Source organism: Lonchura striata, chromosome 9 (genome assembly GCF_050655825.1).
Source record: "Lonchura striata isolate lonStrDom1 chromosome 9, ASM5065582v1, whole genome shotgun sequence".
Taxonomy (NCBI): domain Eukaryota; kingdom Metazoa; phylum Chordata; class Aves; order Passeriformes; family Estrildidae; genus Lonchura; species Lonchura striata.
The window spans coordinates 8732785-8760005 of record NC_140711.1 but is presented as its reverse complement, the minus strand read 5'-3'; the positions used below and the strand labels follow the sequence as shown (position 1 = coordinate 8760005).

Genomic DNA, 27221 nt, shown 5'->3' with positions numbered 1-27221 from the left:
ACTACTTCCTTGTCTTCTATGGATAGTTTTTCTGACTCCAGGGCCTTCATGTTGTACTCCTTGCCTGAAACTGAATTTGAAACAGCTATAAAAGCTTTTCTGACAAATACAAAACTGAGGTCCCATGTGGCACACTAATATTGTGAAACACAGCTACTCATCTAACACTCACTTACAGTTAACATCTTTTCAATAAAGCTTTCTCATATACACTCTAACATGACAGATATTAAGAAAGATCAGAAGATCAGAGCCTTTAGGAACTCCAATAGAAATGTGGATCATATTTCTCTACTTAGTATTTCATGCTGAAAATAATCTCACCCCTTACAGCAGGTCATTAAAAATGTTATCATAGCTGTTAGCAGACAATTCATTTTCCATCTTCTTGGAAAAATTCTTTATGAAAAGAACTCCCACTTCACTCTGTGGCAGAGATAACTGAAGTTTGATCTCCTCTCTGCAGTCTCAGGAATGCACATCTAATTTCAGGAAGCTACTCAGTTTGCAGTGGGCACAAAGTGCTTCTGGGGTTAGGTACCTCTCAAGGAAATCCAACTCCTCCTTAGGGAGGTTGGACCAGACCCCTGGATGACACCTCTTGACAAAACAGGCATTTTGCTGGAAGCTGAAGTGTGAACACAGAAAAGGAGCAGCCAGTGTCTGGCCTCTTGGGCTGCCAGTGCACACAGATGGCTCGTGCCCAGTTTTTCATCCACCAGAACCCCCAAGTCCTCTGCAGGGCTGTTCTCAGTGATTCCTCCCAGTCTGTGCCCATGTCTGGGATTGCCCTGAGCCACGTGAACCTCTTGAACTTCTTGACCCTCTTGAGTTTCTCATGGATCCATTTTTCAAGCTGGACACAAATTTCTTGTCAGTCCAAACTTCCTGAGTGTGCACTCAATCCCACTGTCCATGTCAGGAATGAAGGGACTGGAGAGCACTGGTCCCAGAGCCTGAGGGACACCACTCACCATGGGCCTCCATGGACACAGAGCTACTGATCACCTCTGCAGCCATTCAGCCAATTCCTCACCCACTCAGCAGTCCACCTTTCCAATCCACATCTCTCCAGCTGGGAGTTAAGGATGCCATGAGGGACCCACCTGAAAGCCTTGCAGAACACCAGGTAGATGACACTGGTCAGGCATATTTGCCCTGAGTAAAGCTGTGCTGGCTGTCCTGGATCATCTCTTTGTCTTGCCCTTGCCTAAAAATTTCTTCCATGAAGATCTGCTCCATGATCCTCCCAGGCACCAAGGTGAAATGTACTTTCAGTGTGGCATTAACACCTCCAGCACAACAGAGTAAAGCCATTTGTGAGTCAAGAAATTACATTCTTGTTTTTTTGTTGTGGAATTAAAGACAGAGAAGATTCCATGCCATCCTGAAAAAAGGTATTTATGGTCCATCTATATTGCTTTGTGCACCTACTGTGCCTCTTTTCCTGAGTAATGTTTGCCAGGAGCACAACAGACAGCCCTCAGCCACTGGAATCTCCACAGCTGACACTGCTGAGGGGACAGCAGCATGAAGGAATAGATTTGCCCAGAGGGTTTGCTAACATATCTTAGTATTCTTTTAAGTATTCAGTACGTTCACTGGTAAGTCCTCTGTTGAAAAATCATCATCATCCTACTAAAAAGTACTTGCATCTAATCAAACAAGCCATGGCAGAGGTTGAGAAATTACATAACCACTGGGTTTTTCTACTGCTGTACACTATCATTCATCTGCATCAGTGAGTAGAATCTAAACAAAAAAGGAAGGTTCTGCCACAAAGAAGCAATTCAGATTATATTTGCAGCTCAAAGTGATTCAGGTGTGAAAAGTTTTCAGCAACCTACAAAGACATGATGTTAGACAAAAGCACTATACTGAAACAGAAAGGAAAATGATGTTTTAGTGGCAGTTAGACACAAATAACTAACTTGTGACAGATCTAAACAGAGAGAGGTAACTACAGGAAAGGAGTCCTTGTCAAGTAGCAAATGGTAGGACTTTCTGCTAACTTGTCTTTTAATAGTTAAATGCACTATTCCCATTTTTTACTGAATTTTGACACAAATCACTAAGGGAAAATTCTGATATCCTATATTTCTGAAAAGTAAAAGAAAAAAATAATATAAAATATAAATATCAATTTACTTATGGTAGTGCTGAACCGCCTAAGTCCTTTTTGTACTCAGATGAAGGGAAGCATGCTGAGCTGAAATGGATGAGATCATCTCAAACAATGCACTTACATTTTCAAAATGTAGAAATTTATCTAAGAGGAATGGCAACTTAAATATCCAACTAAATAGCTTTTTGCTTTTTAAAGAAATATGAAGAACTTACTCTGGTTTGAACTGGTAACATGTAATAGCTCTTGTTTCAAAGAAAATACTGTGCACCACTGATCCAGGGATTGGCTTTTTAAACCATGGCAATACACTATGGTATTCAATTCACAAATTGTTTCCTGAAGAGGAAAAAATGATTCTCAAGCAAAAAAAGAGCTTAGTAAAGACAAACTTCAAGGATTTTACCTGCTGGGCACCAACATGCAGTCGATGTCAGGTCTCTTTGTCTTGGGAATGGCATACAGAGGGTACCTATCACCGTGTCGAATCAGCACTTGAACTGACACCAGCTTAAAATAATGAGGGGCATGACCTAAAGTGAAGAAAGGGAAAACAAGAAATAAAAAATTTAACTGTATCCACTTTCTTTAAAAAAAAAAGTAGGTATGATTAGCTTGATAGCTTTGGTATTGCAATCGAAGAAAACACTCCTAGGAAATTACAATTTACCAACCCAAGAAAGATTTCACTTCAGATTGCAAGACAAGTTATACAAGACTAAGGTTCTTTGCATATCTCCACAGTACATCTGAAGTCCACCAACCACACAAAACACAACTCAAGCAACGAACTCTGTTAACACAATAAGGTTATTCCACTTTCATAATGCCTCTCTTCAGATCCCCATAATAATGATGGATTTTGCAGCATGTCTAATCTGGATCTTTCTGATATACCAGTTTGTGATTTATTTGATAACCATTAGTAGAATATGCTAATGAAAGACTTCATTCAAACTTGCTGCAGCTCCTGTGGAGTAAGGAATGTAAATATGCCTTCTAGCTGACCATGTCTAATGGCTTGTAATTCCAAAATTAATTACTTCTGTGGGGTTTTTCTTCCTGAATTGCAAGTCAACTGTTTGAAATGCAGCTGACATTAACAAGAATTACAATTCAAATATTAAATATCTATAGCCCTCCCAACCATTTCAGTTTTAGGCCTATACCTGACTATTGGCTGGACACAGAACAATTTCCAAAAATCAAGGCAACGAAGAGGATACAAAGGGAAGGGAAGAGCATGTTTTGAACGATTCAAGGTAATCCAGTGACCAGCTGGCATTTGCTCCACCTTCTCCAAGCAGCAACGAAGTGAATGCACGGAGTTACCATTTCCCATAAGAGCACAAAGCAGCCAGCAGGCACGCTGAGGTGTGCCCTCCCCAAGCTCACCCTCCATGCTGCGCTCAGCGACGGTGGGAACGTTGCAGTACACCTGGGCTTCATAGACGGGGTCGATGGCTGGCGGCTCCGTCAGCAAATCCGGCATTATTCGCTTCCGGCTCTTGGCGTTCAACCCATCCTCCCGGACAGGGGTTACTGGGATTAAATGCACTGAAAGACACAAAACATACACCATGCACCTTCTGGAGACTTTAGGGACATAGAGAATTATGGCTTTTATCATTATTTCTAAGTAATTATGCACAAAGACTATGGTTTTATGAAAGGATGTCTCTCAACAGTAAACAACTTCATTGAGATTTTTTGTTCCTGATTTACATAGCCCAGAAGAGCTCTTTGGCTAAGTCAATGCTTGGCTAAGACTTCAGGAACAGACCCAGATGTAGAACAACTCTGGGTTTTGCATTCTTCTTGAAACCACTTTTTCTATCAGTCTCTCAGCATGAATCACAGAAAAAGTGCCACAGTAAGTCTGGCTGTCCCTTATAATTTTAACTTAAAAACTGACATTGAAGGACATCAGCAAAAGACAGGGTGGTACAAACCACTGGGAAAACAAAGCAGTCAAGATTGAAGGACTGGATTATTCTTCATTTTCCTCACTAATCCCTGCCCTTACATTGCCACCTTGTCAACCTTAAACAGTCTGGCTTATCAAAAAAAAAAAAAAAAAAAAAGGCAAAAAAAACCCCCACAAAATATATTTCTTTGAATGAAAGTGAGGCTATCCAAAAAAATATGAAACACAAAGAAATGCCGTAAACTCACACAGAGAAGAAACTAACAGAAACACCACTGCTAAGTCTTCTGACATGTAGATGAAAGTTGAAACATATCTAAATGTAAGGCCAGAGTTGTAATGACCCTGCCTTAATGTGAGTGCATCAGCTAATTTATGAATCTTATCAGACTACACTTGTAATAACAAATGCATCTATTCTATTCTGTTTTCTGGAATTTTAATCAGAAGCTTTAGAGGTGAAAAAGAGGAGGAAAAGTGTTCATCTTTTTAGCCCCTTAGTCTTCTATCTTGAGAGAGAAAAAAAATAAAGAAAAGATGAGACAACAAATTACAAAGCAAAGCGTTACTAATTCTTCTGTGTCAGTTCCTCAGTTCCATCTTGACTCCCACTTCCAATTTCAGAGGTGAATGTGTTCCACAATAAATAGTTGTACAGATCAGGAAAACTAATGAAGACAGCAAACCAAAGCAAAACACACACAGATTTTACAAACACATAGCCAATAATAAACACAAACTCTTCCTTCTTACACTACAATACATTGCACTTCAAATATTTTCATGTGGTTACTCTTTGTCTGCCAAAACCAGAACCCAAGCATTTTCCACAGCCTTGCTAGTGCTGTTGACAAGGCCAATACCTGCCAAGTGCAGTGACATGAAACTTTTCATTAAGCTGTTTCAGATTTTGCTTTCAGTCGTGTTTGGTGAGACTATTAAACTGTAATTTTGACTTTGGACACTGATTGTGGAGCTCAGCTGCCATTTCAGCCTTTATCTGCCAGATTCAATTCTTAACTCCTTGCTTAGACTCACATGGTTGTGAGACATTGCAAGCCCCTGCCTAAGACCCTGGCAGTACCACAGAGCCTTGGCAATACCTACCAGAGGTTTGCAGTACCAAACCCAAGAATGTCATCCAACAGTGACTGGGCTCTGCAAACAAACAGCACTACAGACAGCACAAATGGCAAATTACAGGTACCTTCTATTGGCCAAGTGTCCAAGCCAGAAAAGGCTACAGCAACAACTCCCAGCTTTCTGCAACTGTTCTCTCTAGAGCAACCCATAAACAACACAGCTACTGCTCCCTAATGCCACACACACAGAGCTGGTTAAAGTACTCAAGAGGTCTTCTAGCTCAAGTCAGCTTAGACATTTTTGCATGTCTAAGGGGTGTTTCAGCAGACAGGGCAAACCATACCCCAACAGCAAAAACTCCAAGTTAACTCTGATCCTAAATTTTGGTTGGGAGATTTAAAAGCAAAATAAAGGTCATAGTTTTTTTCATCTAAGGCAGTTTTAACCACAAAAACCCTGAACAGATCCCATTTTTGTACTGAGACTATTAAGGGCAAAAGCTAACAGATGCATACAGCAGCTTTTAAAATCAAGTATCTATGACTCCTGAGGCCAAATACCTTGTTTGCAGAAAACAAGTCTCATTTCATTTATTCAAGCTAGTTGAATAAATACCATAACACTGCCAGACAAATTTAAGAATAAGGAAAAGCACTAAACCTTACAGAGAAGCATCTACTCTTTAAAATATTAAAATTAAAGCTGAATATTAAGAATAACATTGAATAATAAGAATAACATTGAACACTAAGAATAAAATATTAAAAATAACACCTGCAGGACTGCCACAATACATGTTTGCAATTTAAAAAGCAGTACAGCAGCTATGAGTACAACTTAAGACTATTTTGTGGACTAGAAATGAACTCAGAGATTAGAATATCAAGAATTCATATCATAGCTGGTAAAACTTGTACTTATGGTACAGTGAATATGCTTAGCTTATACAAGTGAAAAGAAAAGACACATGATAAGCAGTATTTGCTTTTAGCACACTGGAAATAACACATATTGGACGAAAATAATGACAATCAATCAAATTACCTACTCAAACACATTAGTCATCTATTTACTGTAACTAAATAGAAAAAGGAATTACATGAACTAGGCACCAGTCTCTGCAGTCTCCTAAATATCTCCACCAGGTGCATATACATTAAAATAACAAGTATTTCAGAGTTGGGGGAATGGGGATAGGAGGGATGAGGGGGACAACAGGGAAGAATGACAACACAAGACCAAGGAGAGATGAATCCCAGCTGGAGCTGCCTTCCCATAGCTCAGCACAGTCACCCTGAAGATCCCACCCAGCCACACTGGTCCTCCTCAGCCCTTGTTAAAGCTCCTCAGAAGCTGGAACATTGCTGCACTTTCAGAGCTTTGGGATGAGGATCCCAAGTAACACATCCTCCCTTTGTATTCCAGGTTGTTGAAACAACAGAGGTATTTTTCATGCTCTTAGTTGCTTCTCAATTATTTCCTCATCTTCTGGATTATTATTTCCTACAATTATTTCCTACCATTCCCTGGATATTATTAATGTCTCGTGTATTTATGATGTTCTTTCTTTTCTCCCTCCCTTCTCATTTCAAGTACTTGGCCTTCATGCTCCCTTGCTGTGCTCATTTATCCACTTCCCAGCTCTCCAGTCCTGCTTCACACACTCATCCTCTCCAGCTCCCTTTGCACACAAGGCTCAATTTGGTCCTTCATTTTTGTACTCCCTGTACCACACAGAGCAGTTCTCTAAAGCTCTTTGAAGAGCTGACTGTCTCTCTGTATCCAAGTATTTCCCTGCTGAAAGTCCTCCCCTGCAGTGTCAATGCCACCTCTGTCTCCCACGTGGGATTTCTGGTCCGTTTGTAAGGGGCAAAACTACAAACAGTATTGAACTGCTACAGCTCAGAGAGGAAAGGCAAAAATAAATAAAAATAAACTTTAAAAAGTCCCTTGCATGAAGCTGAAATTTGTTCTTTTTTTCCATATTCAGTTCTGCTCCTCCAGCTGTAAATCATTACAAGGTCAGAACACTGCTACACATTTTTCACATTGCTTTTTACAGCTTAGCAGTATTTTATGTGAATTTCTCTATTAGTTCACAGTAACATGCACTTGCCCAAAACAGAAGTCTGCCAGTATGCACACAGTCATACTTAAATCTATGATTAAGAGAGGTTTCAAGCTGAATTTTTCCACTGTTGTGCCTTTCAAAGCTCATGTTTCACTAGGACAGGAATACAACAATGTAAACCAGAAATGTAACAGATTATTTTGATGTGCATTTAGCACAGCCAGAGCAGTTAGTAAAATAGATCTGAAACATATTTCATCATCTAACTGGAAGCTTTGCCAACACTGAAACTATATAGAATATGGACATATTATTACAGAGGTAGCTTGACAACAGAAAGGGAAAGAGAACACATTTTATTTCCCAATATTCATAAACTTATTTTTATAACTAAAGAAGCTACATAAAAACTACTTTGAAACAATAATTTTGAAAAACTTATAGTGAGGAAAAAAAGTAGGAAGTTACAGAAACCATAAAAGGAAAGAGCTCAATGCAACTCTTCCCAGGGTCCCAGCAGGGTAAAACTGTTTGAAACATGGAGTACAACTAAATACATGGGCTGGCATCAGGCAAAAGTGAGACCTGATGGAAGTCAAACAGCAGCTGCTGCCTTGTGAGACAGAGAGGCTCTGGCCACACAGGATTACACCTATATACTGCTGTAGAATCACACCTTCAAGAATTCTTGCAGCTCCAAACTCAGATTATTTTTTTAAGTCAACACAATTCAAAAGAAATAAAATCCAAATTCTGATACTAAGTTTAATTAAAAAAAAAAACCTCCAGGAGCCTTTCTTTTAAATCACACCATAGAACCTGAAGACCACATTCTAAAATGAACTCAATAGCTTGACTAAGAAATGTTTAAGAAGAAACCCAGTGGCATCTTAAACACTTATTTCCAGTATACATTAATTAGGACCCATTTAAAGAGCAAAAAGTTAATTGTATGACTTCCATACTCCTTCCCCCACACCGAGATCCCGAATGCCCAATATATAAACCCCCAAATATGAGATAAGCAAGAGAGACCCAGAAGTGCTTTCAGTGGAATGATCATAACAATTCCTACACAGCAACTAATCCCCTCTGGAAAAACGTCAAGTTTACCAAATCAGCTGTTGTGCTCAGATGCCCAAGCAGGGAGCCAGATACACATTAGGGCTACAAAACTGACACAAATTTGACAAAATTCAGTATAGCAGAAAACCAAACACACAAAGTGCATTTCACACAGAAAGAACATCAAATAAAACACTAAATCACTTCTTTATCAATTTCTCTCCCTCCTGCAGTCCTACTTTCAGCTTGAGATATGAAAGGTAGCAACACTTTACCAAGAAGAAACATTTATGTATGGAAAGGAATCAAGAATATTTACCTAAAATCAGAAAGACAGGCAACAAAACCAGTTTCCATTGCTGTTTTCCCTTGTAGCTCCAAACAGCCTGAGAAGCAGCAGTACAAGTAGCCATGTTAGTCTCAATTTTCTGACTTAACAGAGAGCTGAAGTTTTCATCTTTTATAATACAGGAGGTTCTTTCAGCCCCATGCAAACATACTATTTAAAATAGTCCAACAGAAATGCAGGCACACAGCAGAAATGAAGAACAGCAAGCCCACTGTGAGTAACCTTATGCTGACGGGTAAAGAAAAGCAAACGCTCATGTTAGAGAGCACAAAAAGTTATTTATCCACTTCCACCTTTCCCCCCACCCCTTTTGCTCCTACCAGGGCAGTAACAAGGCTGCCTAGCACAGAGCAGAACACTCAGGCTTCTGAAAGTCTGGTGATGAATGTGGTTTTCACAGATTCATAGAAGCATTAAGTTTGGAAAAGGCTTCTGAGATCATTGAGTCCAATTGTTAACCCAGCACCACCATATTCACTACTAAAACCTGGCCCCAAATGCCACATCCACACATTTTCCCTCATATCCAGTCCCCTGGCACAACTTCAGGCAATTTCCTCTTGTCTGTCACTTGATGGGACTGGAAGAAGAGGCTGATTGGCACCTGGTTACAACCTCCTTTAGATTGTAGAGAGAGAGAAGGTCCCTCTGAGCCTCCTTTTGTCCAGGTCAAACATCCCAGCTCTTCTAGATGCTCTCTCCCTGAAAAAAAGGGAAGCTAGAATAGGTGTACTGTACAGAAGAACAACCCAAAAGAGGCAGGAATTCTTGAAAACAACTAAGGTGGGGAAAAAAAGGTGAAGAAACCATCTGGAAAAAATCTGAAAAACAATCTGGAAAAAACAGCTAAGGCACATATATGGGCTGAAGAGTACATTGTGCAACACTGAAGGTACACTGCCAGTGGAGCAATGAAGCAACCTGAGCACAGAGCTCTGACATCCTGTGACCCTGGGTATGACCCTGCAAGTCCCACGTCCGATCCCTGCAAGCCCCCAGGTGTGGTTCCAGAAAACCCCACCCTCATCCCCAGGCTGCATCCCCCAGGATCAGTTTTAGAGCTCTGCCTTGGACTGCAAATGCACATTTGGGTATTGATGAAGTTCACACGTGCCTGTGTGACACACAACCCACCTTTCTCATTTTCTGCTTTTGCATTGCTAAACAAAAGGCTTTGACTGGCTCAAAGGTAAGATCTGTATTAATAGCAAGGGCCTTCATCCATAATGCACAAGGCCACCATCACTAATGTGCTGTATTTGAATGGTGAGTAATCACCCAAACAAGAAAAGGCTTCTTAACCTCACACTGGTCAAACTATCAAGTGCTATTCAAAAAGATAACCATAAAGGTCTTTTGAAAGGCTTTCTAAGCCTGTGAACACAAGTTTCTAACTTTAGATTTAGTATTTATATAAAGTATAAATGGAGCCACTAAACTTTTATTGTCTTTTAGTTTATTAGAATGTGTAGCTTCAGTAACAAATAAAAACCCTAGTAATTTTTACTTTAAATCAAACCTCTTGCCCTACAGAACCTGAAGAGGACTTTTTTTTAAAGTACGATCTATGCACACTGAACCTACAAAGTGACAATCTTCAGTGTCTTTTCAGTCTCAATCCCTTAACTACTTTTTTCACCACAACCAAGCACTTGCCCTTCCATTTCCTCCACTCTTGCTGTGTCTCCTGCCTGTTGAGGAGCAAGGGGAGAAGGGGTCCCTCAAGCACAGATGTGCTCATGGGCAGCCAGAGCCCTCCTTGGATTCCAGAACAGGCTCCAAGCTTCAAGCTTTTCTTCCAACAGTGCTGCTAAATTCCCTGAGCACAATACAGAGAAAAAGAGTGAAAGGAGCTATGGGGGAGGCAGATAACAAAGAGAAAAACAGTGGGGAATGGAGGAGGGTACACACTTAAATTTAACCTGGAATAGCAACAACGAAATGCTCTGCTTTAACAAACCCCTGAGAAGATAAAGGCTCCTTGGAGTGCAAATTCTCCACAATATTTCAACCTAACAATTGTGTGCATTCCAAGGTGACACAGGTACAACTTTCAGAGTGCAGCTGTGGCAGGGCAGCAGAGGGAAACCCTTCCCTCCTCACACACCTGAAATGTTACCTGCCCAAACTCTGAAAATGGGTGATTCAACACAATTCGTCTGCTCTAGGAGAGAACAGGCAGGAACTTCCAAGCTCATGGGATTGAGCAGCCAAATGGGAGCAAACAGAGACTACAGATCCCCTCTGAGTTTCCAAGAGTTTGCAAACACTCAGCACCAGTCTGAGTTATGGGCTGACATGTGCCCAGACACATACACCTATTTAACCCACTCGATTTTGTGACTGCTGCTGCTGTTTTTCCTTCTGTAAAAGAAACCATAGTAATATAGAGACTTTTCAAGCAGTTCTTACAGCACAATCCTATTGCCAGCAGCCTACATGTCACATTCTAGGACAAACTTCAAAAAACATTCACAAAGAGTATTTAGGTGTAGCAAACAAGTAATGAATAAATAATGAATAAATATGCCTTTCATGGCAGTTTTTCTAATCAAAAGTGCTGAAAAATGCTTGCTACAGCAGCCTCGAACACCTGCACTTCACACTGCAGAGCCACACTTCTGCTGTGGCCTTCAGCACAGCATATTTTGACACCAGAAATTAAAATCCACTAGAACAGTTCTATTGATCCCATCAAATAAACATGGGCATCTCTCTTCCTACAGCAAAAAAAAAAAAATTACCTTGGAAGACCATGAGAAATGCTGCAACAGACTAGTGAAACACAACATCGTATTTCAAATTCTTACAGAGAAATTTTAACCTGTCATGAGAAATTGATTAAATTCACACAGCTGGGGAGTTGGATGCACGAGGAGGGTGTGTGTCCATTTTGGTGCACTCATCTTTGTTGGGTACATTTCTGCATTACAGCAGAAAAATGCTGCTTTTAAAATTCTGTTAAGTGCTATGTTTATATTTCCTCATGTAGTTCCTCAAACTACATCTTCAGTTTCATAGTGACAATACAGAAGTAACAGTTCCATTTCCTCCCCCAATGACTTCTTGTGATTTAATCAAGAAAAGAGGTGGATTTCCCTTTTCTTTTAGCCTTGCAGACTCAGTCACCACAGAGCCTGAAGCATCAGGTCCCTTCCTGCCCTTCTGCACCTGGAGAACTCGGCTACAGCCACTCTCCATCCGAAACAGGCTGGGGATGGGAGCAGGGCAGCCAACACGAGGAACCACTCTCCTCCAACTGGAAAAATACCCAGGGGAAATTTGAAATTAAAATGCTCTTTGTCTGTTTAAAGTGGAGGAAATAGAAGTTTTCTGAAGCATCTGAAAATGGGAACTCAGGGAAACTAGGAGGCTGCAGATGTAGCTCAGCTAACCCCATGGAAGTCAGATCTGATGAAGGGGGAACAAGTGTGAGCTCTATTTAGATTTTTAATGTGCGGGTTTTGAAGAAAATCACAGACATTAGGACATAAGGAAAAAAAACTTAACAAGACTTAACACTGCTCTTCTGCCACACACAAACAAAGTGGAAGCCTACACATACACCCCAGTATGAGTTTTCTCACCACAATCCCTGCTTTCTGTCCAGAACAATAATATAATTGCAGCTACAACTTGTAAATGCATCTTAGTTTTTCTAATCAATCCTGGTGTCATTTTCTTAAATGAAATGCAACCAAAAGCTTTTTCTTCAGCCTAATGCCACCTGAGTTTTCAGCCTTCTTAGTTTTCAGATCCCTAAAGTTTTCCACTGGAGATGCAAATGTTCCTATGGACAACTGAGAGCTACTATAAATAGGCTGCTCTCCTCAGCTGTTTTTCACAGAGTTGGACAGAAATAGCCAACCCTCCTACCCCTTTCCAGGAGTGGGGCAAAGCCTGCTTGTCTGCCTGTTTTCTGGCTCACAAGCTGTGAACTCTCTTTAAAGGTTTTCCTTATTTTGGGCCAAGTGCCAAAAGCAGCCCTTGCCCACAGTGCCATAGCTCACAGGTACTGACCCAGGGCCTTATTCCATATCAGAGTCAGAGCAAAAAAACAGATTTCAGTACTTGTGTGATCATGTTCAAAGGTAAACAGAACAAACTACACACAACCACCATGCCTGGTAGCTTACCAGCTTTAAACACCAGTATTGCAAGAGCACAGGTTTCTTATTTCCAGCTGCAGTAGCTGCATGGCTAGCAGATTTTTTTTTACAAGGTCACAATCTGACTTACATGAGGAAAAGGAATATGTTAAGAAAATCCTTTTTGCACCAAACACAACATGGCAGGCCGTGCACTCTTGTGTTTGAGATCTCATTTAAGCAGATACATTAAATTATACAATGTGCGCTTGCATTTATTAAGTCCAGATGCGGCTCTGAAAAGAGCTTTATCATTTTAGGGGTTCCCCCCCACCCCCCATTGTTTTTCACTGGACAATTCAGAAGGGCATATGGCACTACTTAAACAGCTTCCAGGATTTTCAGCCTGACAGCAATAACACAGCAATGCCGACTGCAAATCTGAGCCTTTTCAACCTCTAGAGATGAAAATCATTTTCCACTTCTCCTCCCAAAGTGAAAAATTACTTGCTGTATTTTATCATATTTTCCTTCTACACTGAAACTCTACAATGTTCACCAGCAAACAGATTTAAATTTTAATCAGATTTATATTTTCATCGAATTAATATACTAATTTATTCAAAAGAAATCCATATGCACGCTAAAGCTTTTCTTTCCCAGCATGTCACTAATTACCCCATTGCTTGGCTCTGCACTGGGTCTGGGGGAGTAGAGGAGGTTCCTACAAGACACCCAGACAATCAGACACATTTGCTGCTCTACAAACACATTGCTCAAGTCACATCTTGCTCCTTCTCCAGGTTGTTGAGTGACAAGATGCAAGAGGAGCCCAGCAGAGCTGTCACTGACAGTTACACTGGCCCTGGCCCACCACAGCCTCGCTGGGACTCCCAAAAGAGAAGGGCAACAAACACCATAAACCAGCACGCTCTGGAGAAGTCCCTCCTATTGCTGGGAGCTGCCACATCTCATCATGCTGTGAGAAGACTTCAGCTGTACCAAATCAGTGTCCTGAGGGCCACCAAACAAGGCTTAAACACACAAAGACTGAACACGGGGGAATTGTGGCCTGAGCACGATTTTTACAAATACAGTAGATCCAGGAACTGCTGCTTATGCAACAAGATTCATGAGCACTGCAGTAAGATTTTAAAGCACTGTCCTGCTTCTGTCTACAGAACTCAGCAACAGCTAAATGAACTAATCCAAATGAATTGTCCTGGAACAGATTTTCAAAACAGCTTTTATCAGCTGTGTTCAGAAACAGCTGGCAGCTCTTCCCATTTCCACGTATTGTCCCAAAATAAAGATCAACTGCTCTACACTGATATACACTGCCCTGAGAGCCTCTGCCATCCTTTTCCAGGGGTGGGGACCTTTGCTTTTAGACTGAGGTTTGTTTGGTTTTGTTTTTTTCTTTCCTTTTGTCTTGTATGGTTCACACAAATACTGGAGTGGGAAGCTGTGCAGCAGCAATTGCAACATGACTGAAAAAAAAAGATGCTTGGCAGATTTCACACATGAACTGAACACCAACATAGCAGCCAAGAAGACTCAGCACAGCAGAAGAACACATAGCAAAATGTATTTTCTCAGGAACATGGGCTACAAATCCCCAGGCTTCAGTGACCCTTTCTTCTACAGCAGCTGGGCATGATACACAAATTATGCCCCACAAAGCAGAGTTCAAGATAGTTCAAGAGTTGCTCCTGTTCTGTTACCCAGCAATCTGCTGCTGACATGAGCTCCCTACAGCTGAAGCCCTGTGAGTGCTCCCTGCACACAGGGCAAACATGCACTAGTCTTCTTTATCATCCTGGATGCCTCCTTGCCTTAGGGTTCTCCCCAAATTCAGAATGGGGAGGCTCAGTCTCCTCAGACTCATCCCAAATTATTCACAATGTTTTTGACATTCAAGTCAACTGTCATTAGGATGTGTACTAGAACATCCAGCTGTTGAAACAGGAATCCCAAAATACACAGGGAAAACAAAGAAATAAAGAGACTTAAAACCACACCTTAGCTCTGCCCACCACATCTTCACAAGTATTGCTCCCCCGGTGTCACAACACCTTGGCAGGAGCTTTTGGGCTGCAGCAAACCACGTCAGCTCACTGGTGAGGGCCTCCTGAGCTGCTCCCTGCCCTCCCTGCAGCACCTGTGCCCACACCTGGCTGCAGGCAGAGACCAAAGCACTGCCAGCCCAGGGCAGGAGCAGCACCCAGCCCTGTGCAGGCACCAGGGGCCTCAGATGTTCATGGCATCAGCCAGACACAGCCCACAGACATCTGGCACCTCCCTACAGCAGTGTCCTTCCAAGATAAAAAGCCTTACAAATTCAAATCAATATTTTCACTACTGCATTAAATTAGCACTTTTCTGTTTCACATCTAATCCCAGCTGCTTTCTGTCCACAAACTGACCTGCTCAGGGAAGTGATCTCAACACCATATGCCACTGCTCACCCAAGCCAAGCCAGCTCACTTGTTTGTCCTTGTCAACACCAGAAAGTTGCCATGGATTTGCCAGCAGCAAACTTCAAAACATATTTAATACAGTAGAACCTGACAGATTTTTGTGCTGGGGGAGCCTTCCTTGACAGTCATTCATCTCAGGAATTCAGAAGAGTGCTCTCTGGATCAGAGAATTATTGGTATCTTTGGGACTCTTGCCATAAAACAGCTTAGGGGAAGACAGTGAATCTTACTTCTTGTCTTCATTCAGCATTAATGTGCACAGTTGGTAAACCCAAAATTACACCACATATGTTTCCAGCTCTTTTAATTCCAACCATCTCACAAAAGTAATGAAGGGAGATCACTTCTATTTTACAAGACTTCATATTTCACTGCAGCAAGTCCATAAAAGCCCCAGACTTTTAAATACAAACTACTTAGACCCCACCTCATTTAAAATAAACCACAATGCCATTCAGTATGTACAAGCACTGCTTTTCTCTCAGAGAATGAACTTAGAAAAGCCAGAAGGGAACTCATTTTGGGAACAGAGATTACTCTGACTAGAAAAAAACAAAAGGCAATAAGAAACTGCCTATAGGCATTAAAATCTTCAAAATCAGTACAGTTTGAGAGACTTTATTAATCACAGAAACTCCACATGCCCAAAAACACACAATAAATTTTTCAAAAACCTTTACATTCAAGTGACAAGACACTTTGGATTAAGTCAGTCACTGTATCATTTCAACAATGCAAAAAGCATCGATAAAAAGAACAAAACTGCCTGAAAGACAACTCACAAGAGAAAAATTAAAAGGACAAAGGAGAAACATGAACAACTGTATGAAGTATATTAAGCATCTCTCTGTCAGATACACACAGTGGAACCAGCACATCCATAAACCCCAATGGTTTTCAACTCAATTTGCAGCAGCACAGTGGGGATTAAGGCAAGCACAAAGCACAGCTCAGAGAAACAAACCTATCCTCAAACATGAAGTTTAAGTAGCCCTCCATGCCTTTCAGAAGACTGCACATGGCCTAGAAATAGGGAATATTGACATTAAGGTAGTTTTCCTGGTACTGTCCTGTTGAAACTCTGCTCACTGCACAAGGAGAAGGGAAATTTGTGTCGGAACATTCTCTGATGAAGATGCAGAACCCAAATCTCAAACAAAGGACAGCAAATTATTAAAGTATGATGAACTCATTTGCAATTAATAGATAATATTGTCCTAAAAGCTCTGGTAAAAGTAAAGTAAGAGAGATAAAGCTACTAAAGTGTGAATGACTGTGAATTCTCAGAAAACATTCAAAAATCAGAGTGGTCAGCAAAAGATTACCAAAAGGCTCTTACTAAAACAAAGCAGAATGACAAGGCTGTGTCTGCCTTCTCAGCTTAAGACATCCAGGTTTTGTTCTGATGCCATCATCTCTGTAACATGAGATAAACAGAAGTACAAGGGAAGGCAGCCCTGTAGCAAGGGGATGAGCAGCTGAGAAATTGCTCATAGAAAGAGCAAACTTCAGGGATTAGAATCACTGCCCAGTGCCCAGCCAGCCCCAACAGGAACACCCAGCAGGGAGGGCAGAACCAGACACAGGTGAGCTCTGCCTTGGCTGCCTCACCCACAGGTGAGCAAAGCCCAGAGCCAACCTCCCAGAGAGCCCTGGCAGTCAGGGCTGGGGACTGGGACCCACACTGCCATCAGCTACCCTGAAAACCCCAAAAAGAGCCAGAATGCAAACCCCACACTGCCATCAGCTACCCTGAAAACCCCAAAAAGAGCCAGAATGCAAACCCCACACTGCCATCAGCTACCCTGAAAACCCCAAAAAGAGCCAGAATGCAAACCCCACACTGCCATCAGCTACCCTGAAAACCCCAAAAAGAGCTAGAATGCAAACCCCACACAGAGGGGCCATGCTCTTGTGAGAAATGAGGCTTTACACTGTGCAGATTTCACCTGTGTGAGCCAACCCTGACTCATCATTTATAGAGAATATAACAGCTGCACATTAGAAACAATATTCTCTTTTTTCTATTTCTACAAGCAAAATAGGGTGAATGTCCAAATTTAAAAACAATGTTTCAGTTGTTAAAACACATTGTAGCCCAGTATACAGCAACATATGGAAAAATACTAGGAATAATTTTATAGGATTTAAAAGACAGACATGCCATTCTAAAATGTGCCTGCAGTGACCTGTAAGGCAGCCTGACTCACCTTTCAAGAGCTGTGAAAAAGGAAAAGCAGAGAACTGGTTTCATGTCAAAACAGAATTTGCTAATATATAAATAAATAAATCACCTGACCTACAGAATCAACTGTACAGTAGCCTTCAAAGATGTGCTTTAACACTTCATATTAACTCAGCTAAAATACAGTCCAACTAACCACCATTGATGAAGTCGGAATACAGATTTAAATAAGAATCATGAAGTTCTGTAGCCTGACAAGTAACTTCTGTTGGTCAAGTCCTGTCTCAAGCGATTTAACATGACCTACAGTTAAAGCAACTACTTTGAAAAGATTGATCTACTTTTGTAGGAGAAAGTAAGACTGCCCCATATTATCATTCTCAAGCATTCATCATTCTCCTTCCCCTTCAGGGGTTCATTTTGTGGACTGAGGCATTATAGCACCACTACTGAAAAATCACAAAACAGTTATTTAAAACTCCAGTTACAAACATAAAAAGGATCCTTAACAAAAATTTCTGTGTTTACAGTTAGCTCTCTTCATTGGCTGCTAAAATATACAGAGCCTTGGATTTATTATTTCTGGGTCATTTTTCTCTTTAGTCTTAAATACAGATTAAATTAGCACTTCGAAGAAACAAAATCCAGAGAGACTTCTCATGAGTGGAAAATTTGCCATGCTTATGAGCTCAAAGGCAAAATTCATAGAGGGAGATATCTGTTCTTTTAATTTCATATGCTGGTAACACATGACAAAAACAAGTTCTCTACATCAAGAATTCTAAAGCTGTGGCTTTTTTAAATATAGTTACTTGTATACACCAGCAAAATGTAATAACCCATCCATGCAGCCACTGGCCATGGGCTCTGGCCCCCAGCAGGGGCTGCAGGAAGCCCTGGTGAGGATCTCATGCTAAACCCCAAACACCTCAGGGCTGCATATGATGCCCTCACTGACCTCACCAAGTGAGAGCTGCTGGCAAAGCTCGAGCCAACAAAATAAAACTCTTCTGCTCTTCTGTGTGGAAAATCCCAATTTCTGTTTCCTATGACTCATCTTTAAAACCAAAACCTCCAGTGCAAAATCAAATCACAGAAAGTAGAGGGAAATTATTACTGGAACAGCAAAATGTCACTTCCAGACATGTTGATACACCAACACCCAAGCATGGCCCATCGAAGCAGAGAGAGTATTTTTACAAACCCCAAAACCCCACAAAATAGCTTTCCACACTTTACATGGGGACCAGCACTGTCCTGGGGCAGCGGTCAACATCCTAAAAAGCAGTGGCAGTCACCAAAATTCTTTTTTATCAAAAGGAAAGCCTAAGCCATTGATCAAAGTATCCAAGTATGTAGGAAAACAAACTCTAAACCAGAAGAGGAGCTCCATGGGCAAGAGCTGCCCAAGAGCCAGAGCCCTCAGAAGGGCAGTCTGGAACTGATGTCAGCCACAAGGTTAGAAAAAGCAACCCTGTAAAAAGGGATGCTTTCCTACCATCATTTTAATCCTCTTCTCTTGAGTGTTACTTTTTCCCTTAGGCTTTCAATAAATAGGAAAGAAAACCCTAAAAACCAAAAGTATTTACTTCGTGGAAAAATTAATTTACATGCCTTTGATTACAGAGTAAAAAAAAAAATCATTGTCAAGCAAATTTTACAGAGTGTACACATGGCATCCTAACAGATAGCTTTTAAATTGCCTTGCCATTTGGCTTATTCAAGGAAACGCATGGACAGATTTTTGAAACCTCCTGAGGAGACCCACCTTGAGGCTTCTGCTGCCAGTCACAGATGTTTCTAATGTAATGAAAGGCCTGGGCTTGCCCAGTAATTGGGTTCTCAGGTACCAATCGTTGGAGAAAAAAGAAAGCTGCTCTTTAGGCCTACTTGTAAACTCCCATTCCTGAGCTAACCAATGCAATTAACATTGACAGGGTCCAAAATTCTGTCTTATCTCCTTCATTTGAGGCTTCAGGACCACAGCTGGATTCTGACACATCCTTTGGGTGCAGGTGCACTGCCATACTCTGTCCCTGAACTGCAAGAATTGCCCCCAGCCAGTGCATTTACCTTCCCTTTGCACTGCTCTAGGCAGTCAGAGCAAGAAGAAAGACCTCAGCCACTGCAACCCCTTCTTCTGGCAAAAAAAAATGAAGTATCCCTACATATATTCTCTATGTTTGTACTGAACAAAACTGCCCATTTTTAGTCAACAGCATTACAGGTAATATTTTCAGAGACAAAAATACACAGTCTAGCACAGGTCATTTTTCCATTCTGTAGTTTTTCTGACAAAGCGAAACACTGAAAAATTTAGATAAAAACAACATAATTACATTTTAGAACAGCCTTACTGACAAGTCTATCAAAACCAGCTCTGCTTTTGTCTCTAATGCTAAAGTTTTAAACTGTTTTACAACCATGACCATTTACATAAACAAAGAGGAGAAAAATAGAAACACATGTGGACTAATAAACACTATAAGAAAAATACTTCTCCACTCTTTTCTGTAGATCTGGCCCCAAATGTAAAACAAGAGAGAAACAAAGACAATTCCTAATAAAACTTTAATCTGCTAGTCATGGTTGGAAGTCAACCAGTTTTCCAGTCTAATGGGCTTCCCAAACAAAAATGTTCCATTGATATAATTATCCATTAGAGACATCAGAGTAGTCTTCTAGCCAGCAGTGGAACGTTTCTTCGTATTAGCTTTTAACACTGTCATTTTCCTATGCTATTTAAAAATTCAAACATGTACAAAATCCAGTGGCATTTGCCATTCAAGAGAGGTTCCCTCTATTGCTGATTGCTCCAGGTTTAACTCTGTACAATGCATTAAGAGCAAAACTGAATTTGAGGGCTCATCTGGCCCCAGCCTTTAGCTTCGAAGTCCAGGCCACACAATTACATTAAAGATGCCTAGAACTGTTAAGGTTTGTACGTTTTCAGCAAGTATAAACTCTTTGTTAAAAGTCTTCTATGTGCCTACTAGAAATGGTAACCAAACCTGACAAAACTATGAACAGGTATTAAAATATCCTAGTAATTTTTCAAATGTGTCTCAAATGCATTTCACCCATCATCCACCAGGAATGTTCAAAAAAAAGAAAAAAAAAAAAACTGTGGCATTATTTATGTCAATAAACACACAGAACTTGAAAACAGGACTTCCAGAAGCAAGTTCCCCTATTTTGGTGAAATTGCCAGGAAAGCAGCGAGCCCCATGGGCAGACAAAGCCCAACAGACCCTGGTCCTTGTGCTGCTCTTCAAGGAGGTAAAGAGCAGAACCAGGCAAGTGCCCCATTGCCCAAAATGCACAGGACAGAGGACCCTGGCAGGAAGGAGTGTGTCTCACAGGATCCAAGCACCACATCAGCCTGAAGAATGACTGTTCCAGTTTAGGAAGAGTCTCCAGCTGTGCAGCAATCTGCTTACACGTCTCCTTCTACCCAGGATACGGAGATGAAGAAGATGCAGCTGGCATTTGCTGCAGCCAGCCAAGGCAGCACACACGTGTGACAAACATAAACCAGCTGCTCCAGGAGCTGCCTGGCCTGGCCCTGGGACAGAGCTGAGGGCAGCTTCTGACCTGGATCCTGGCCAGCTGCTCCGTGTCCATCCACTGAAGCTGCCGGTGGGAGAGAACCCTTCAGGCTCTCAGAGCTCTTGAGGGAGACTTTGGGGGGAACTTTCTCCATGATTTACCCTGTGAGCTGAGCTGTTAGTATCCACACACAGCACCAGCCTTGTGGTGAAAACAGCACAGGAAAGCAGACTACAGAACTCAGAAACCTCAAGAGAAAAGAAAGGGACAAGAGCAACCAAACATCACAACAGGGGACAGTTTTCTGTCAGTCCTGGGTTCATGCCCACCTTACCAACACTGAAGATTCTGAAGTCCTACCCTGGTTGTTTTCCTGTTTTTTTCTCCTTGTGTCTGAACTCGAGATGTGACACCTACAAGCTCTGAAACAATTGCCTCAGGAGTCTGAGCAAAGACAGATTTACTAGGACTGCTCACACGACCACCCATCACCTCCATCTCATCACAGCTGAGGAAATCACAGCTCAAAAAGCAGTTCCAGGTCCTTCCCAGCACAGCACATTAAAGTAAACCAGCATCCTTTTCTGTTTGATGGGTGGCAAACTGCTGCAAGCAATTCCTGAATCCTCACAGCTGTAGCATGAGCCAGACTGTGACCTTGTCAGCCATCCCAGTGTGGGCTGTTTGTAATATTGAGTCAGAACCTACAGAAAAACAACTGAGTTTGGCCTTTACTACTCCCTTTGCTTCAGAGTCAGCCACAATTCACATCAAATGGCTTCAAATGCCACAGTTCCACATGTGGGTAAGAGGGATAAAATATCAAGCACTTAGAGGAGTTATGGTCTGCTCTAAAGCATTAGTTTGAAAATAGAAGATATGTACCACTTTTATAAGTATACATTTAGTGTTACTGTTTTGCTTTTATAAACAAATTTATCACAGAAAGGAACAAACATTTTCAACATTTCATGCTTAGAAAAGCAGAAGCATATTTTAAAATTACCAGCCCTCCTCCACAAAGCTGTGCACTGCTTGCTAACAGAGATTCACAATCTCACAACAGCATAAAACATTCATTTCCACTCCAAATGCTTCAGGAGGTACCTCCCTTCTAACAAAACAAAATAAATCAGTGGCTTTGGCATTTTCTCGAGTCTAAATGTATAAACACTCATTTTCACTCCATGAACATAAACCATAGTATCAATCATTTAGTTTGGAAAAGACCTCTTAAAACAACACCAACCATTAACCCAGCACACGGTGTTCACCACTAAACCATGACCCCAAGTGCCACATCTACATGTCTTTGAATTGCCTCCAGGGATGGTGGCTCCAACACCGCCCTGAGCAGCCTGTTCAATGCCACACCTCCCATCTGGTGAAGAATATCCAATATAAACCTCCCCCGGCACAACTTGAGACTATTTCCTCTTGTCCTATCACTTGTTACCTGGGAGAAGAGACTGATTCCCACCTTGTACAACCTCCTTTTGGGTAGTTGTAGAGAGTGATAAAATTCCCCTGAGCCCCCTTTTCTCCAGGCTAAACACTCCCAGCTCCCTCAGCCACTCCTGATCAGATTTGTGCTGCAAACCCTGCACCAGCTCCACTGGGGAATTGCTCCAGACCTCATAGTCTGTCTTTTCATGAGGGGCCTGTAGCAGGATGCTCTGCCTAAGTGGGGGTAAAAGAGCTCAAATTTCACCCTTTTTCAAAGGAGTTTTAAGTGCTGGATGGAGAAGGAGGAGTTCGTGCTAATTTTGGTATTGAAGAATGCTGCAACCAGCCAGCTCATCAATCCCAAAATTCAAATTCTGAGGATGTGAAGAAACAGTGTTTCCTGGCAGAAACAGGCACTGATGAGGCCGTGGCAAAGCTCCTGATAAAGAAAGCAACAAGTGATAGCACTGGTAACTCACCTGAATCTGCTGAGCTGCAGGCTGCCCAGCTGGCACAGCTGCACAAGGTGATCCAAGAGGGTTTTGGTTTTGCTATGAAGATGGACTTTGCTCCAAGTTTGGACTAATTGCTCTACATCCTGAAGCTAGTAAAAGCTAAAGTATCAGGCTATCTGAATGTCTTGGCTCCCAGTGGACTGCACTGCAGTTCCCATGATGTAAAGGTCTCTGTATTCTGCTATTGGCACTGAGCTTCACCTTGGCCGCCTGCTGCAGCTTCTGTGCTTTTCAAAGCACTTCTCCAACATCCTTATCTCTAGCAGAAATGGTATGTTCTAATTAAGCGGAAAATCATTTTATCTTTAGATGAAATGTGATTCACTCTCCTAAATGCCTACCTCCTCATCTCTAAATAAAACTCATTAATTTAACAATTCAGTTTCATGTTTCAGCTGCAGCTCCTCTAGGACCTTCACCCTATGCACAATTCATAACCAACATCAAGGGCAGAGCTATAACGAGCCTAAAGGGCAAAACAAGCTGCAATCAGACCCCTGGTTTGTGCCCAGAGGAGGTTGAAAAAGCAATTCAGAGCCACAGGTCCCTTTATTACATGCAGATGAGTTTAAGCACACTAAAGTAACAGCAGAAAACCACAAAGTTTCTTTCATTTTCTCTCTCTCCCTTTTTTTAAATTGTCTGTAATGTGCAAAAGACACAGTCTAATGTAATCTTGTGGGTTTTGGGGGTTTTTACACTATGCAGAAAAAAGCACACCCCAGAAGGACTGTGCTCAGTAAAACACAATGAAAGATGACAATAACAACAAACAATGTTATCCTATCCTATGGACTGTGCACCTCACTACATTGCTGTGCATTAATCAGTACAGACCCCATTATCACAAAATATGGCTTTACCCAGGAAATGTTCTCTCTGCTGCAGCAGGTGATAACCAGGCACAGGCACAGTGCTCACCTGGCACCTGCAGTGCCTTCAGCACCACCTCCTGCTCAGCCACCAGGATGCCAGGGCCCTCTGCACTGACCCACCTGAGCACAACACAATTTATCTGTTCTTGGTTCTTCTGATGAACCAATCCAGCTGCGTGAAGATTCTTGATGGGAGGGTACAAAGCAGGAGAAGTTCCAGCACTCAAACCTCTCACAGCAGTTTCCTAAACTCCATCTGGTCTGATGCAATGTAAAATAGGAATTGCATCAGTTTTCACTCCAATGTCTTTTGTCTACTTTCATGGAAGGATTAAATCACACCCAATTTCTTAACTGCACTACAAAATGCAGGGGTTTTTTTTAATAAAATAGCCTGATTTGAACTCTCTAGATTGTATAGATTTCTACACAAAACTGTTTCTTACCTTTTTGGAAAACAAACAAAAATCCTTACAAATAAACAAAAACACCCAAAATAAATGCCAAGTATTTCAATAAAGAAAGAATGCTTAAACAACCTGTAATCACGGCCATTTTTAAACACACCTACAGACCAACATAGGTGAAAAACAAAGCATGAGGACACTTACAGAATTGTAGACTGAGGCTCAGAAAGGCTAACAAGGCTGCCAAGGCCAGCAAGAACAGAAAACGGTTGCGGAAAAGCATTATTATTATTATTCACTCTGCTTGCTCTTCATGGCTTCATCTTCAGATATCTGTGGTTCCTGCAAACAACAAAACAGTGGCAAATATATATTTCAGATGTGGAAGCATCAGTTATCCTATAAAGGCAAGAACACAAGGCAATTCAAATTGGCAACAAGAAAATGGAGAAGTTGCCCTCACCCTAACAATAGGATTAACTGTATTTCCACAACAAAACTTTCAGGTACATAAAAAAGATTTCTATTTTCCATAAAATTAAGCTCACTCCTGCTAACACAGGGTTAATACATTCACAATGCCTAAGATAATGAAGACTAAGAAACACTGTCAATACCACTACACAATAAACAAAAAAGTAATAAAGCCTCAGTAGTTGTTACTCATTGCAAAAATACAAATACAAAAAACCCAAGCCCTCTCCTGAAAACATCCAAACATTCTTTTCCTTGCAAAATGACATTCTGAAGAGTACAGAATTTGTTCAAGTGCCCTGTTTTCACAGATGTATGTTCTCCTGTGGAAAACTGCTCTATATAAGGGATGAGAGGGGGTTGCTCTCCCCCCTTACATGCCTTTTTTTCTTTTTTAAACAACCAGCTGCTCTTATGTGAAAGAGATGCCTCCTCCTAGCACTGACAGTGTGTTGCAGGAAATTGGTCAGTCTTGAAAGAAATCTTCTGAGATTCCCAGATCCTTTGAACTGAGTTCTGTTTATGACAGAACATTCAAACCTGTTGACAGAAAGTAACTTTTTTTCCCCTCCACCATCTCTTTTTACCCCAGAACTTATTTCCTCACAGAAAGAGGCCTCTCTTTATTTTTCCTGCTTTTGAGAATGACAATTCTTATGTACACATGTAATTAACACATATTTGCTTACCAAAACTCTTCTGGACTCCAAAAACTAACCATCTTAGCAAGATTTTAATCTCTGAGTACTGATAAAACAACCTCAAAATTCTGATATTTTCTACACCACTCCCTTCCCACCCCCCCCCCCCCCCCCAATTAATTTCATTACTAGTATTTGAAAACGTCTCAGGAATCATTGAACTTATTTTATCCACTGGAGTTGGTCTCAAAAAGAGTTGTGTGATTACATTAAGTGAAATCCATTATACACATACATTTTGCAGGACTGAGGTCTTTCCATCTTATTTTACTTGAACAACTACCTTTACAGCTTTTGGAAACTGTGGAAAAATGGAAAGATCTGGAGATTTTGAGAAGCAAGAAACCAGAGTCATTACAGTATTTTTCCCAAAGGCTAACAGCACCAAAAATGGCATGTGCAAGAAGTAATAAAAATAAAGTAAAAAGAGAGGGAGGGGGAAAGTTGGAAGGAACAATTTTTAACAGTTCTCAATTTCAAAAAATCATAGCTCATCCTGGAACACCCTAGTGAAGGGCAGGCAGAAGCAAAACTGAACTACACACTGCAGTTTAACAAAGCTGTGAAGGATAGAAGGTAAAAGGATTAGTGTATGTGAAACACCAGGAGAGAATAAAGCAGTGCAACCAAACAGATGGGACAACAGAAGGAACCACAGGAAAAAGCAAAAAATAGACTTAGCAGGAAGGAGAAGGTAAAATATTTAAAAAGCTCTCAGGAACAAGAGGTCTTGTGCACAGTCTACACAGATTAATACTGTTGTTGCACAAAATAAAGCTGCCAAAAAGAGAAAAAATTAAAGACTGAAAAATAGGAGATCTTACTCACTTCATATTAAGCAAAATGTTTTTGTGAGTAAGCTTAATGAGATGTAAGCCTTAATTGCAAATCAGATGCTTTAAAACATTGCGTGTGAAAGGCATCATTTAAGAAATTACAAAGTGGAAAGATTTTTCTTTTGAATACACTTCGGCTTGCTAACAAATTAAACATCACTCTGTTGCAACTCATGAGGCATAGGAACAGCTCCTGCTGGGAAGCTGTTAATTAAAAGCCTTTCAACACAATTTGCCATCAGCTCCTCCGTGGCAAGAAGCTGCAGAGAAGCAGGTGAAGGTGTGTGAGACAGTCCTGGAGCCTCTGCTCCTCCGGGCTGGCACACGAGGAGCTCCAGGGCAGAGCTGCCTTGGCAGTACAATGAGCATTGTGAGCACTCACTGAAGTGAGCACTGGTAAACTAAAAAACATAAAACAAAGCCTGGAGGGGGGAGAAATAAAAGCAAACCAACCTTAGCTTCCCCCAGAACTATTCTGACACGCAGATGAACCAAAACAACCCACAGAGCAGAACACCTCTGGGGTGTCCAGCACAAACTGTCACAGAGCACTGCAGAGCATCCCCTGCTAACCTGCCATCCAGGCACTGCTGATCTGGATCTGTTACCCAGAGTGCAGGTCCTGGCCCAGCCTCAACATCTCCACACCATGAGGGGATGACTCCATCAACGGCAAAGGGCAATCCCACCAGCAGCTGCTGCAGGAACCTGGTTTGGAACCAAGGAAGCCCCCGCTGCTTTTAGAGGGCAGAGAGCACCACAGCAAGGTGCAACTCGGTGCCAGGAGCAGCAGCTTCTGACACGTGCCCAAAATGCAGTGATTGATGCCCATCTCTGAGGTTTAGATTGGATATTAGGAAAAATTTCTTCACAGGCTGCCCAGGGCAGTGGTGGAGGCACCATCCCTGGAGGGATTTAACAGCCCTGTGGATGTGGTGCTCAGGGACAGGGCTTGGCCATGGGTTTGGCAGTGCTCAGGAACTGGTTGGACTTGACCTTTTCCAACCTAAACAATGCCACAATTCTGTTTTTGTGAATGCAGTAC

At 41.5% G+C, this 27221-nt stretch overlaps 1 protein-coding gene across 3 annotated transcripts in view; it reads right to left on the bottom strand.

Annotated features, from left to right (window-relative positions):
- The window catches only part of PXYLP1 (2-phosphoxylose phosphatase 1), a 48047-nt gene that overhangs the window by 9041 nt on the left and 11785 nt on the right, over positions 1-27221 (bottom strand). Inside the window, exons 2-6 of one of the 3 annotated variants that reach the window (XM_021553704.2) lie at positions 24370-24507; positions 9225-9322; positions 8591-8657; positions 3521-3682; positions 2532-2658 (exon numbers count right to left, since the gene is read on the bottom strand). In XM_021553704.2, the coding sequence (XP_021409379.1) occupies positions 2532-2658; positions 3521-3682; positions 8591-8657; positions 9225-9322; positions 24370-24448 (533 nt within the window). In that variant the 5' untranslated portion in view covers positions 24449-24507. The remainder of the gene's footprint in view (positions 1-2531; positions 2659-3520; positions 3683-8590; positions 8658-9224; positions 9323-24369; positions 24508-27221) is intronic. The other 2 variants (XM_085587112.1, XM_021553706.2) reach the window with 2 other exon arrangements.